The 14,884-nt window shown below is 29.2% G+C and overlaps 1 protein-coding gene across 2 annotated transcripts; it reads left to right on the top strand.

The window, feature by feature from the left end:
• The first annotated feature begins 4,237 nt into the window (after positions 1–4,237).
• On the top strand, positions 4,238–13,695 carry LOC132945901 (cyclin-K). Of its 2 annotated transcripts, XM_061015714.1 has the most exons (9): positions 4,238–4,429; positions 6,258–6,298; positions 7,911–8,149; positions 9,226–9,357; positions 9,431–9,536; positions 9,614–9,671; positions 9,900–10,072; positions 11,558–11,713; positions 11,824–13,695. In XM_061015714.1, exons 3-9 carry the CDS (start codon positions 7,931–7,933, stop codon positions 12,774–12,776), a joined length of 1,797 nt encoding a protein of 598 aa, XP_060871697.1. In that variant the 5' UTR covers positions 4,238–4,429; positions 6,258–6,298; positions 7,911–7,930; the 3' UTR covers positions 12,777–13,695. The 2 variants fall into 2 exon arrangements, with proteins under 2 accessions (XP_060871697.1, XP_060871696.1); XM_061015713.1 differs by lacking the exon at positions 6,258–6,298.
• The last annotated feature ends 1,189 nt before the right edge of the window (positions 13,696–14,884 follow it).

The raw sequence follows: 14,884 nt of genomic DNA, 5'->3' as shown, positions 1-14,884 counted from the left end.
CGATTTTCTTCAACAGTATCTTTTTCGATGGGAAAGTGAATCTAGTTTATACTTTGAGGAGTAAAAAGTAAAAATTCCCAATGGTTTTCAAAAGCGTCAGGAAAAATAAACAAAAAATTAAGGAAAAACTGAGATTTTTGAAAAAATAAATTTTATTTTTAGTGAAATAACAGAACATATAGATGACATTTTCACTGAATGTTCATATTATTATAGCGATTTCTATGCACGATAACATTTTTGAAATACGGTGACTCTTTTGAGCTATTTATTAGCATAAGGAAATTTCGAGTTTTATTAGTTTTTTTTAAGTATTGTCATACAGAGCCGTATTATGGGTGGGAGGGGGGTTGGGGACATGAGCGGCGGGCGCATAGTTTAAAGGGACGCCAAAAATTTGAAAAATAAATAAAAAATAAATTTTTATAAGTAAAATATATTTGGGAAAGATTATTGTTTTACATTATCATTTTGGAACATTACAAAATTTTTCTGAACAAATTTCCGACTATGGTCGGGTAATAACTACCGCAACGTAATATTCTTGTATTATTTGGCTTTATAATAAATTATCGTATTCTTTATCTCAAAACTACTGTTCGTCCAGCTCGTGGGGTGCGATAGGGGTGTGAAAAAAATCAGGTACAAATTATTGCCTATTGGTATTATATTATATATTATTATTTTTACATTTTACAAAAATGATCAATATTGCTGATGATTTTCAATTTCTTTCTAGTACTTTCTGTAACATCAGTTGAAGCATTGAAAAAATGTGCAGATGATTAATTAGCAATCAAATACCTACAATGAAGATATTGACCAGGAAATAATTAACGAAATAGAATTTTTTAAATATCAAGCAAAGCAATCTTACCAAAGTTACAAAACGCAACTGCTTTAAATATTTTGAAGCAATTAAAAATATGAACTTGATTCAACTTGTCCAAACTTATTAATGATTGCATATAGATTGTTTCTATTACCATGCCTGTTACCGTCGCTTCCGGGGAACGCTCTTTTAGTAAATTGAAATTAACTAAGACGTATTTACGATCAACCATGTGTCCATGTCGCAAAAGAGATTAACCACTTCAGCAATATTGTCAATATTGAGTATGAAATAACGAAAACACAGATTTTGAAGACGTCATGGAAGATTTTACTTAAAAAACGTCCAGGAAAATTAAGTTTTAAACTAAGTACCTATTATATTACGATACGTTTGTAAATACAATATAATATAAATAATACGTTGACTATTATACAATTATTACAAAATATGTTATATTATGTTATATAATATGATAAATTTGTGATTTGTATAATTTTTTAATTATTTTATACCTACCTAAATATTTTGTTTAATAATTACTATTGCAATCCGCTTTAGTTTTTTATCAAATTAATGTTCAAAATACGTTGTAAAAAAAAAAAGGTGGATAAGTGGATGTCGCTCTGCTGTACGGTAGGTTACAAGTGGGTCACTGTAATGGATGGTGTTAAATTTGAATTCAATGATATAATATCATTGTATAAGAAAAACGATTCTGAGCGAAAACGGTCAGTCACCCTATGATATTACCAAGTATATTTGATGATATTATTGTGAATAAAGTAATTTATATATAACCTATTAACGTGGAGCCTTGTTTTAAATTTTCAATCCTTAGCCATAAAAGTTAAACATTTTATAAATTTTTAACCACAAAATAATTAATAAATTATAAATTTGATAAATGTTGTCAAAATTTGAACTTTAAATGCTTATAAAAAAAAATTGTGCAAATGTATTTTTAATATTTTTCAACTGCTATTAAAACGATATATCAGGAGTCTAATATTAAATTTTCACGCTTTTTTACCCAACAAATAAAAATTTATTGATATTTATAGAAAAAAAAACTAAAAAAATTGAAAACTGACAATGTCCGTAAACAGCTCAAATAGAGTCAAAATATTTTCAAAATTGTATGGTGTATAGAAAATGCTAATATAAACATTCAGTGAAATTTTCAAGTATCTACAGTCATTCGTTTTTTAATTACAATAAAATAAAAAAATCGTTACATGAGAAATCGAGTAAATATCAAATGTTGTAAAAATATAAATTTCAGACGCTCATAAAAATTTAATTTAAGTTTCTTCTAGACATTTTTTTTTTGATAAAGGTAGACAAACTTATGAGTAATCTTATATTACATTTTCAAATCTTAGATTTAAAAAGAAAAATTTTTATGAATTCTCATCAAAATAATTTGCTATTTTTCGTGATTTTTCCGTATTTTGTCAAAATTTGAACTTTAAATGCTTATAATTAAAAACTGTGACTAAGGATTTTTAATTTTTTTCATCTGCCTTTGAAACAATAACCTAGGAGCCTTCTATTAAATTGTCAAGCTTTTTTACTCAACAGATAAAATTTTATTGATATTTATAGAAAAAAAAACTAAAAAAATTGAAAACTGACAATGGCCGTAAACAGCTCAAAAAGAGTCAAAATATTTTCAACATTTTATGGTGTATAGAAAATGCTAATATAAACAACCAGTGAAAATTTCATGCATCTACGGTCATTTGTTTTAGAGTTACACCAATAACCAAAATCGATTTTGTTAAAAATCGATTTTGCGTAAAAATTCCCGTTTTTCCTTAATTTTTCTTTTGTTTTTCACATCGCTTTTGAAAACTACTGGGAAATTAAAATTTTGACCTCCCCAATGCACCAACGATATTCACTTTCCCATCGAACAAGATACTGAAGTCGAAAATCGAAGCATTATTTCGACTACTTATCGTGTACACAGACACAAAAAAAAAAAAATAAAAAAAAAAACACACATCATTGTAAAATCAATACATTCATCGTTTCACTCAGAATCTAAAATTGCAATTTATTAGAAATTAAATGCATAGTAATGAATAAAATAGAAGGCGAATATTTTTAATTTTGCCCAGGGCACCTGATCTTGACGGCACGGATCTGTTGTCGATACAACATTTTTCGGTACGTCAAAAAACTTGAAAATGTAATAGCACGTTTCTCGCTAGTTGATGTCAGCGTAATTTAAAAAAAAGTTGAGTGTAAATCCACATTACATTTGTATGAGCGTCTGAAGTAAAAATGTTGACAAAATTCTTAATAATCACAAAAATTGGCAAATTATTTCGAATAAGAAATTTGTTAAAATTTTTCTATTTATATCTAAGCTTTGAAAATTTGATATAAGATTCCCCTTAAGTTTTCCTACGTTCAATAATAAAAAAAAGTTTTATGGAAAGTCAAATGAATTTTTTTACATTTACTGTAATAAGAATGATTACAATAATATGTGTTTTTTAATTTTTTTTTTGTGTTTGTTGTCGCTTTGTGAACATCACATCGCTCCGCTCAGAATCTAAAATTCATGATCACATCATAAGCAAAATCTATAATTTTTTCACGCCCTCAAAAATTTTCCGCTTGGAGCACTTGTCCCTTTCACTCTCCTCTAAATGCGTCACTGCTGACAGACCGTCGATCGTTTTTCGTTTACAATGATTTTATATCATTGAATTCATATGTAATACCATTCATTACAGTGACCCACTTGTAACCTACTGTACAGCAGACCGACTTCTACTCGTCCGCTTTTTTTATAATTCAAAATATCCTTTATAACCTATATCCTTTATGAATATTTTTGAAGAAATATTGTTTCAGGGATTTTTTTGCAATAATAATTTACAAAATGATAAATCAAATGCAAATACAAATACTTGGCGGCTTTCAAACGTGGACATAGGTACCACCGTATATATAACCGCGATTACCTTCGTGGTAACGGACTTCCATAATTTACTAATATGAAGTTCGTAACACCGATTTTGTTTAAAATAACGACCAGAAACACCGTACGTCATGGTATACATTTGGCAATGATAGTGGTGAGTGCATGACGTCTTGCCAACACTGTCTGTGATACGCATATCCCCCATTTTTTACTGTGTATTACATTCTCCACCACTCTTTGGTCGAATAATATGCCAAATCATGAAGATCATAGAACCCATGGTTAAATATATGTTTAGATTGATTATAAATACTGGTATTACTAGTATTTATAATCAATGATAGAACCTAACACAGCTAAAAGTGGGGATGCGCAAATAAGATTCAAATATTTATATTCGCTGACATACCTACCTCTATATTATTTTGTCGTGGACTCCGTGGTCTTGCCACTTGCCAAACATGCCAGTCAATGTTGTACTACATAGTTGTAGTAAATGTTGCCATTTGCTAATGACAAATCAAGGCAATTTTTTTTATAGACAATTTTTCTCGGCCACGACATTTAATATAATAATGGCCGTCCAACTAGTTACTTAATTTTTATTTCTAATGTGTACCTATGTGAATTTAAGTATTAATGATCTCTAATGACTGGTAAGTAATTACAATTTTCAACGTTTTAATTCGTAATATTCAGGTTATTTTATTCGGCAGTGGTAATTTACTAATTTTCTCGTCAGATATAAGCATAATGTAATTTTTAGTCGTCACCGCCCACCGGTTATCAAATATTGATAAGAGATAATACAAATTAATTTATGTTAAATATCTGCTTAATGTTAGTTACAAAGTTATATCACAGAATATATTCTTTGGTTATATCAAATCAAATTAAAAGTACAGTTATATATTATATTTAATACCTTAATACCTAACTTTCTTCTAAGTTCTTATAATCTCATTATATAAAAAATATTTTATTAATTCTAAGCTTTTTATTTTTTTACTACATACATGATACATTAAAATAACATTTATATAATTAAAATATATATATATTTGTACCTCTTATATAATGTGTCTCCGGGGAAGTGACCGGCCGGTGTCATAATATGATAGTATACCTTAAGTTATGAAAAGAAAGGGTGTCTAATATACTTCAATTTTTTTAACTATTGTTACTTTCAAAAACTAATTTTTGTTTAAAAAATATATTTTCATTTCTAGTTTAATTGTGTATGTAATTTATAACACACGAAAATATGTTTAAAATTAAAAAAAAAATTACGAAAAAAAATGTTGAAGACACGTCATCAAATGTGCGATAAGTTCAAACAAAAATAAACAAAAATTTTTTTTATTAAATTCCCAACTAAATGTAGCATGTTACTAGATATTTTTCCACTGCATTATACATTTATACCTAAAAACATATCTATGACGGTTCCTCGATTTACCTTGTAGAGGAAAATAGGAACTATCTATAGTATCATTGATTTAGGTCCTGATACGTATACATTTTATCATGTGCTTGTTGCTACGTGTACAAACCATAGACCTATAAAAGAATACATTTTATAGATCTATGGTACAAACTTACTTTTAAAAAATTGTTTTATTGTAATTATTATAAAAATAAGTTGAAAATTGTTATCTTTAATCATAATATATAATCAAATATATTTAAAACGTTACATCAAGAAACCACTATCTTAATATTTTTCAATTGCTAAAGTAACAATATATCAGGAGCTTTGTATAAATTTTTTTTTTTATTAAGGTATATAATCTTATAAGAAATTTTGTATTCAATTTAAAAAGAAAAATTTTTAGGAATTTCTAACACAAAATAATTTGCACATTTTCATGATTTTGTCAAGATTTGAACTTTAAATGCGTGTAAAAAATAACTGTGACTGGATTTTTAATATTTTTCAAATGTCACTGTAACAATACATTAGGAGCCTTATATTACATTTTCAAGCTTATTTACCCTACAAATAAAATTTTATTGACATTCATAGAAACAAAAACTAAACAAATTGGATACTGAAAATGTCCGAAAACAAGTCAAAATATGTTGAAAATTGTAGCGTTCGTAGAAAATTCTAATATAACAACCAATAAAAATTGCATGTATATGTAATTTGTTTTACAGTTACACCTCAAACCAAAATCGATTTTACGTAAAAATTCCCGGTTTTTCTTAATTTTTATGTTGTTTTTCCCGGCGCTTTTGAAAACTATTGAGAATTTTAAATTTTGACCTCCCGAATGCACCAACTAGATTCACTTTTCCATCGAACAAAATACTGTTGAAAAAATTCGAAGCAGTATGACTGCCCCAAACAGTGATAACTTTCTCAAAAAAAAAAATTTAGAAAAATTAACACATCATTGTTAAATCAATACATTCATCGCTCCACTTAAAATCTAAAATTATTTTGTGGTTAAAAATTTATAAAATGTTTAACTTTTACAGCTCAAGATTGAAAGTTTAAAACAAAGTTCCACGTAAATTAGGTAAATAAATTACTTTATTCACAATATTATAGACAAATATACATAGTAATATTATAATCTGGCTTACCTACAGTCTTCGCTCAGAACCGTTTTTCTTATACAATGATGTTATATCATTGAATTTAAATTTAACACCATCCATTACAGTGATTCAATTGTAACCTACTGTACAGCAAAGCAAGATCCACTTGCCTACCTTTTTGTTTTTGAGCACCCCCTATTAAAATCTTCTGGATCCGCGCCGGATAGATGAACATTGATCGATTGTCTGTCGATTTGATGAATTTTTATTTTTTTGTACCATTATACATATTTTATCATATAATTATAAATAATATATGAAATTCAGATTTCCGGACATCTAATCGAAAAAATAACGTCGTTCATGATACAGTAGGTATAATATGTATTTGTGGTCCATCTGAACAGTGGATTTATTCTCGCATTAAACAAATACTGTTCTACATCTAAAAATGAAGAATATTAATGAATTGCGGTATAAAAATCCCCTGAAAATACCCCCCGACGAACAACCACGGAAAAAAATCCTCAGAATACAATATTACTACCACGACCACATGAAAATGATTGAACAAATATTTTTTAAACGCTAATTAGTGTAATTACCATATTATTAATATTTAATTACAATAATATATACTTATAGTTTAGCCTTTTAGGTATACTTATCACTAAAAAAAATATATTTATAATAAATAACTTTCAAACATTCAACAATATTTTTTTTTTTTTTTATCACGATTTGAAACAAAATAATATTATGTTTATACCATGGTTCTTTTCGAATAATAGGTATTAATTACTACTCATTAACTATTGTTTGATAATTATTACTATTATTTGTAATATTTGATGTATTGATCATTCAAAATATTTTTATTTTTTATTTTATAATCTTTTAAATATTTTATCTATAAAGGAAATCTTGTAAAAACACCTCCTAATAATTATGTTTACATTATATATTATAGAAACGTTACATTTTTACAGAATTATACGTGATATAAAAAAAAATATTGTTAATGTTTTAAAATCATAATATCAATATAAAAGTAAGTTAAATTGTAAATTATATATATTTTAAACTTTAAACATAGATTGATTTTTCTTTTTTTTTTCTTTATGAGATAAGTATAATATGTTTTATTATTAAATATTAATTACTTTGGTAATTACACTAGCAATATTTGATCAATCGTTTTCTCGTGGTTGTGACGAATATTGTATTCTTGGGATTTTCATTCCGATTACCACGAATCACAATACTATACTAAAAGTTATAATACGCGTTAATCAAACAAAATTATTACAATTCAAATGAAATAAATTTGGCGGCCCGTGACAAAGTACTCACGCGCGTATCGTTTATTCCATTTTCGGAACGAGCGATATTTCTACTCCACGACATTGATAAAAAAACGTTTATTTTGTAGAGATATAAACCGCTCTTTAGTTATTACTTATTTCCATTTTTCACACTGTCGATTGTCGACTATTGACTACAGACATTATTTAGACGTCTAGTGCTCTGGTGTTTCACGTCTGAACTCGAAGCATAAATAACCACGTCGCGATAATATATGTCCTGCAGACCCGCTCAATACTACGACAATGGCCTTTTGGTATTTCGACAAAGATGAGCTGCACCGGACCGCCTCGGCTCAGGATGGCATACCACATGAGAGAGAGTCCCGGTACCGCCAAGAAGGGGCAAGGTTCATCATAGACGCTGGTACGAAGATGGACTTGGGCTACAACACGATGGCCACTGGTGTCGTTTACTTCCATCGTTTTTACATGTACCATTCGTTCAAAACTTTCCCTAGATATGTGAGTACCTAATGTTTGAGTGAATCTACCAACCTAGTAATTTTATTGATATTTCAGCTGCCGAAATAGATAACAATTTTCTTTAAGCAAAGATTACATTTGTTGCTCGTGGGATGACGATTTTAAATAGTACTTGTTTCGACATCATAATCTGTTTAAGCACGGTGATCCATGCAATGCAATGCAATCTTCTTCGATCATTATTTATTTACAATTTAAAATTACACCATATTGAAGCACATATTTCTGTTTTAATCAGAACATGTCCACAAAAAAAAAAAAAAAAGACTTGTACTAAGGCCTACATACTGTGTCGTGGTGACAGTACTTTTCCGTAGCATTGTGTGGTTATTTACACTATTATGCTGCAATATATCTTTAAACAGTATAATGTTCAGATTAATTGATTAAAAATACAAAAATCAACACATTTAACTACCTATAAGTGTTTCGTGTTTTTATATATTTTTTGGAAATACCCATGTGTCATGAGCTGCATTGTTGTCCACAGTGATGCTGTATTTTAAATGTGGTCGGGAATTTAAAAACTTTCCGGCCTCAATATCTTAATTATTTAATATAGACGTACCCTAATATACATTTATTCATAATCATAGCTTAAATATACTTATGCTCATAACATATTGTTCACATTTTTCAATAAAGAGGTCAGGCCATGGCGAGGATGGACTTCGTTGCCACTGGGTGTCTAAACGGTTTTGTTTTTTTTTTCAACATTTTTCCCATTACCTATATGATACATTTTTTTATGTTATCACTGTTGCGTTTCAATATCAACGTAAATGTTAACCTAACATAATATTTTATGAGCGTTTATGAATAAGATCAAACATACATATTTTGTTTGTACTCATAATTATTTACAAAATCTTGAGATAATATTATTAATTTAAAGGAAAAATAGCCACTACTGTGTGTTGCAATAAATTACTTTTTGGCACCTACATTTTGATTTTTATAATTTAAAACCTGATTTTCTTGTCATCTAGCATAATATTTACACGGTTTGGCTTTATATTATGTTAAATTAATGTATGTGCCATTTTTTATTGAAGCTCACAGCATGCTGTTGTCTTTTTCTTGCGGGTAAAGTGGAAGAAACGCCTAAGAAATGTAAGGACATAATAAAGTTGGCTAAAGCAATATTACCCGAAGAAAAATACGAAACCCTTGGATTAGACCCCAAGGTTAGTTAGTTATTTATTTAAATAAATATTGTACTAATTTATTGGTCGTCTGTAAAATACTTAAACATTTTAGGAAGAAGTAATGGTACTCGAACGTATATTGTTGCAAACAATTAAATTTGATCTGCAAGTTGATCATCCTTATCAGTTTTTATTAAAATATGCTAAATGTTTAAAAGGTATGTAATATCTATTATTATTTTCTTAATTTATAGGTTTTATAGGACTTATATTATTTTGATGTTTTATTTAACAGGTGATAAGACTAAACTAACTAAAATGGTTCAAATGGCTTGGACATTTGTAAATGATAGGTAAAAACTATCTATTTGACATTAGGGATGGACTGGACATGGTATACCTACATTTTTAAATATAAAAATATTTTTTAATTTCATAGCTAAATAATTTAATGATATTTATGATTGAAATTCTACATAATATATTTCCACTTAACAGAACAATTGAAAATGACAGTCTATCCCTGATCTCCATCAGATAAAATGAAAAATATTTTTTAAAGTAAGTTTTGTATATTGCAGCTTATGTACAACGCTTTGTCTTCAGTGGGAACCAGAGATTATTGCAGTTTCATTAATATATTTAGCATGTAAACTGAGTAAATTTGAACTCAACGATTGGCAGGGTCGTACGCCAAATCATTTACGTTGGTGGGATATGTTTGTTCAAGGAATGAATATGGATTTGCTTGAAGGTTTGTTACATTATTCACTAATAATAAAAGTATTTAAATAATTTTGCCTTAACTTCAATCAGATTATATTAAATTAAATTGTAATTTATTGAGTGTAATGGTTTTTAAACGGTTTATATTGTAAGATTGAATATTGATCATTATATATTATCCTAGACTTCAGCATTTATTTTTGACTTAACAAGTCTTTTTATTGATAGGAAAAAAAATCTGCAGAACTGTATGCACTATAAATTCATATAATTATGATTTATAATCCATAATACCTGTGCTATATTTAAGATCATGTGTGCATTTAGTTTCAAGATTTTTCTTGTGGTCATTGGTTTCATATGGCTTTTAAAGTTTAACAAACATTTTTCTTGAGTTTTATTTAAATTAAGTCTAAATAGTCTTTGTTCAGTCCACTGCTGGTTTAAAATGTTTGTAATTAACCAAACTTTGAAAAAGAATATGATAACCCTATATTTACCCTTATTTTTATACTTGAAATAGATAGCACCTGGAACATTGTCTTAGAACTATATGTCTACAATACCTAAACATTCTGAATATTTTTATTGTTTATTAATTATAAGAATCAAACATTAAAATAGGATCATATATAAATAATTATGTATCATGGAAGTACATAATAATTTTATTTTATGTGTTAAAGAAGAAACTATGGTACGGGTGTAGTTGACACCGGCCAGCCCGTGTATTCTCCCACTCAGGTTTAGCTTACACCCGCCACTTATATTTCTCGTATTTTAGATGTGTTATTTATCTATTATACAATTTATACTGCAGTATTCAAAAATAATAATAATAATAAAACAATAAATTCTAAATTTTATTAAATTATATTTATGAATAATATTATAAAATAATTGTAAAAATAAAAATAGATAAACTTATGCAGGTGTATGCTTATATCATTCATTTTACTTGAAGGGTTTTACCAAACATTATTTTTAAAATATCCTATAAGTGAATTTTTAATGTACATTTTATAATATACTGATATTTCATACTTTTGTATTTATTGTTTTATTATTATTATCGTTTTAAAATATTGCTGTATAAATTGTATAAAAGATGATTAACACATCAAAAATACGAGAAATATAAGTGGTGGGAAATAAACCAGTACCGAAACTATTGCTTGTATCGCAAAATATTGTCTATACTTTTTCCAATTGATTAAACTAAACCATATTTAAATTTGGTAATTCATTAAAACAATAATAAAAACATTGCATAGGATAACAATTTAGAACTTAGTGCTAAAGCCCCCTAACCCCCCTCCCCAACCAAGAGTATGCCACTGTCTATGATTGTATTAACAGCTCTTTTTAAAGGGATGGCTTTTTTTAAAAATCATCAATATGGGGACAGATAAATTAAGTCTTGACAAAGTTTAAAAATGTATTAGCCCTGTATTATCATCAGTTGGTAGTGAGAAAAATGTTTGTTGTATACAATTTATTAATTTTTTATTAGATATTTGTCATCAAGTTCTGGATCTTTATTCAACTCCAGACAAAAATGCACCACCATCACCTCCATGCCAAGAAAAATTTATAGTTCCAAAAAAAGTTATACCCCCACAGTCCATTTATCAGAAATTATTGTTGCAAAAAATGGCTGCTAAATACAGTGAGTTTTTGTTCATGTGCTTTTATTGATTTGTGACTAAAAAAGCTTTTAATGGCATATTTTAGAGCTATAGTTTTTAAGTGTTATACGTATCATTGTTTTTATTGTAGTGCTTACACCTGAACAAGCGATGCAAGCAGCTATAACGAAAAATGTGAAATTGATTACAACGCCAAGTACCTTGCCAGTCAAGCAATTATTACCCATGCCACCAGGAATTATTAAACCATCAATTTCTAATGTTACACCAAAACCACAAAATGCTCAAAAACCATTTTTGCCACCACCTCTCACACCGTCTAAATTTATATTCTCACAATCACCCTTAAAACGACCACCCCCACTTCCATCAACAAGACCGCCACTGCCTACTATGCCACCGCCGCCACCTCCTCCATCACTTCCACCCCCTCCACCAACACCAAATCAAATGTTGATCCCTCCCGGGGTTACGCAATTGCCACCACCACCCATGCAACCGCCACCACCAATACCTCCAGCGGGCTTCCCTATGTACCCTTATCCTCCACTTCAAAATGCAGGTCAATCGTTTCCGAACTCTATATTTTCTCAGCCTCCGAATCTGATATCTTCAGTGCCTGGGCAATATCGCTCACATGAAACGATGGCTTCTATTCAGTTCATGGGCGAATCTGTTCCTCCTCCGAGACAGTCTTATAGTGAAAATTACAATCAAAGAGAAAGCATGACGCAGCAATCAACGCAGTCGTTCAGTGATTTTGAAACTCAAGATGCATATGAAGAAAGCAGACAAAAATACATTGAGAGTCGTACATTTAGTCGAGATAGTGCTTTTGCTGGTGGCAGCTATGGAAATGGATCTCAACATTTCGTAGATGGTGGTCCACATTTTAGCAGTGAAAGTGGTCAGCATTATGTTGATAGTGGAAGTCAACTCTTCCATTCAGACCCTGCTTATCTACAGTTTAGAGGAAATCCGCCAAATAAACGTGGTTTTAATACCAGAACCAATCGACCTCCACCTCCACCACCACAATACCAAAACAGACAAGTTCGGCATCATCCATATCAAAGACGATAGTGTTGCTCTTTTATATATGTATATGTACAGTTAAAGGTAATTTAGCACTTAACATAGACAAATATTTTTAAGATTTCAGATGTATTCTGTATGCATGTGCTCTGATTATTTGAATTTAGGTATATTATACCTAATAATATACCCGTCAACTTTTCTATCACTATTATAGGATACTTCTATTTTAGTTAATGACTGAAATGTAAGCGACTTAATTCTACAATTATGAAATATGTAAATAGGTTAAATTTACATACATTTTTAATACAGTTACAACTGGTGTTTTTAAATTGTTTATATTCTTATATAATTTTAGATTCTGAGCGGAGCGAGGAAGCTAGTTGTTCTACAATGGTGTATTTTTTTTTATTTTTTTTTATATATCAAAAAAACTACTGTCATATTATGAAAAACCACTTAAAATGGGATTTTAATTTCTAACGGTTTGTTTATCACCGTAGCAACGAATAAAAAATTATAATATTATAATAATTTATTAATTCTACTTAAAGGCTATAATAAATAATAAAAATTTAAAAAATCCAGACTGATAAACCGTCTCCGCTCAGAATCGTTTTTCTTATACAATGATATTATATCATTGAATTCAAGTTTAATACAATCCATTATACATTATCCCACTTGTAACCTACTGTACTGCTGAGCGACATCCACTTACCCGCTTTTTATATACGAGTGTCAAATGGTTACTTACGGTTAATTAATGAAATTTCTTTAATCGTGCTTATGGGTGAAATCTTCCTGTATTAATGTAATCACTAGTCTGAAAGTTAGGTACTTGGGTTTATTAACCAACGATGTAAATTATTTTACACAAGTAATAACTGTGTTGATGGTGGCAGAGTATGGATGTGCTGTAATAAATCATATTAAAAATATATTGTATTGATATTGTTTGGTATATTGCGTTGTATTTAGAGTGATAATCTACTGGGTACAATTGTGGCGGACCGAACTTTTTTAGGATTCTTTGTTAGACAATTAACGGGGAACAAATTCACTTTAGCTACCCAGCGCGTTTTTCGAATTTTTTTACGAATTAATCGTATTTCGACTAGTTAAGAACGATGGTGCAAAAAAAAATTTGCGGAAATCATTATTTTAGAAGTTATAGCCATCCAAAGTTATTACGTTTATACGCTGCGCGCCACACTACTTTAATGCCGCGCGCGGCGCCTATACTTAATTTCTAATTTTTTTCATACGTATTTTAAATAAAAAAATAAAAAAAACCACGACATCTAAAATGTTCTCGGTCGGGTGGTGCTGCTGAGTGCCTGCCCCTTAATGTTAAATTCTGTTATTCGTATTATATTAATTATCAAATTTGCCCATTGTACATAATGTTGTATAGATTGTAAATTACCTAAATATATAAATAAATAAAAAAAAAAAAAAAACGTATTTTAATTTCGATTCGTTGTATAAAACCATCTTGGGCAGGCCTCGGAATTAAACAAAGTTGTTAAAAAGCACATAATTTGCTACTATGCTCGCTGCGCTGCGCTTGGACAAAAAAATCGAAATTATCCCCCGATCTGCTGTGTAAAACCACCTTTGGTAGGCCTCGTAATCAGTGGCGTATTTATGGGTGAGGGGGTCCATGGGGTCTGGACTCCCCTCCCATTGACTCGTGACTTGTACATGTTAAATGTTGTGTTTTTACATGATTAAGAAAAACAAATTTTATCATACGATACGAAGGATTTTGTAAAAAACTTTCGAAGCTTCTGTTATCAACATTTTCAATAAATATCGTGATTTTTTTTGTCATCAGTTTGGTACCGAAAATGGTTGAAAAATACCGAGTTCATTTTTTAATTCAAATATTTTGTAGTTTTATACATTGTCAGTATCTACAGCCACTCCAGAGAGATATTTTTCAACCTTAAAAAGGTTGAAAAGTTATCTAAGATCAACTATGAATGAAGTAATGTATTTTAGGAAATATTTGTATAAAAGTTAACGTTATAACATAACTATATTAGATTCTGAGTGGAGGGAAGGATCTATTGGTTTTACAATGGTGTTTTTTTTTTTATCCTGTATACAAAATGTCTACCAGAAGGAGTGCTTTGATTTCTATATAT

Source organism: Metopolophium dirhodum, chromosome 5, assembly GCF_019925205.1.
Source record: "Metopolophium dirhodum isolate CAU chromosome 5, ASM1992520v1, whole genome shotgun sequence".
NCBI lineage: Eukaryota > Metazoa > Arthropoda > Insecta > Hemiptera > Aphididae > Metopolophium > Metopolophium dirhodum.
Note: the sequence above shows the minus strand (reverse complement) of the source record. Positions and strands in the feature narration are given on the sequence as shown.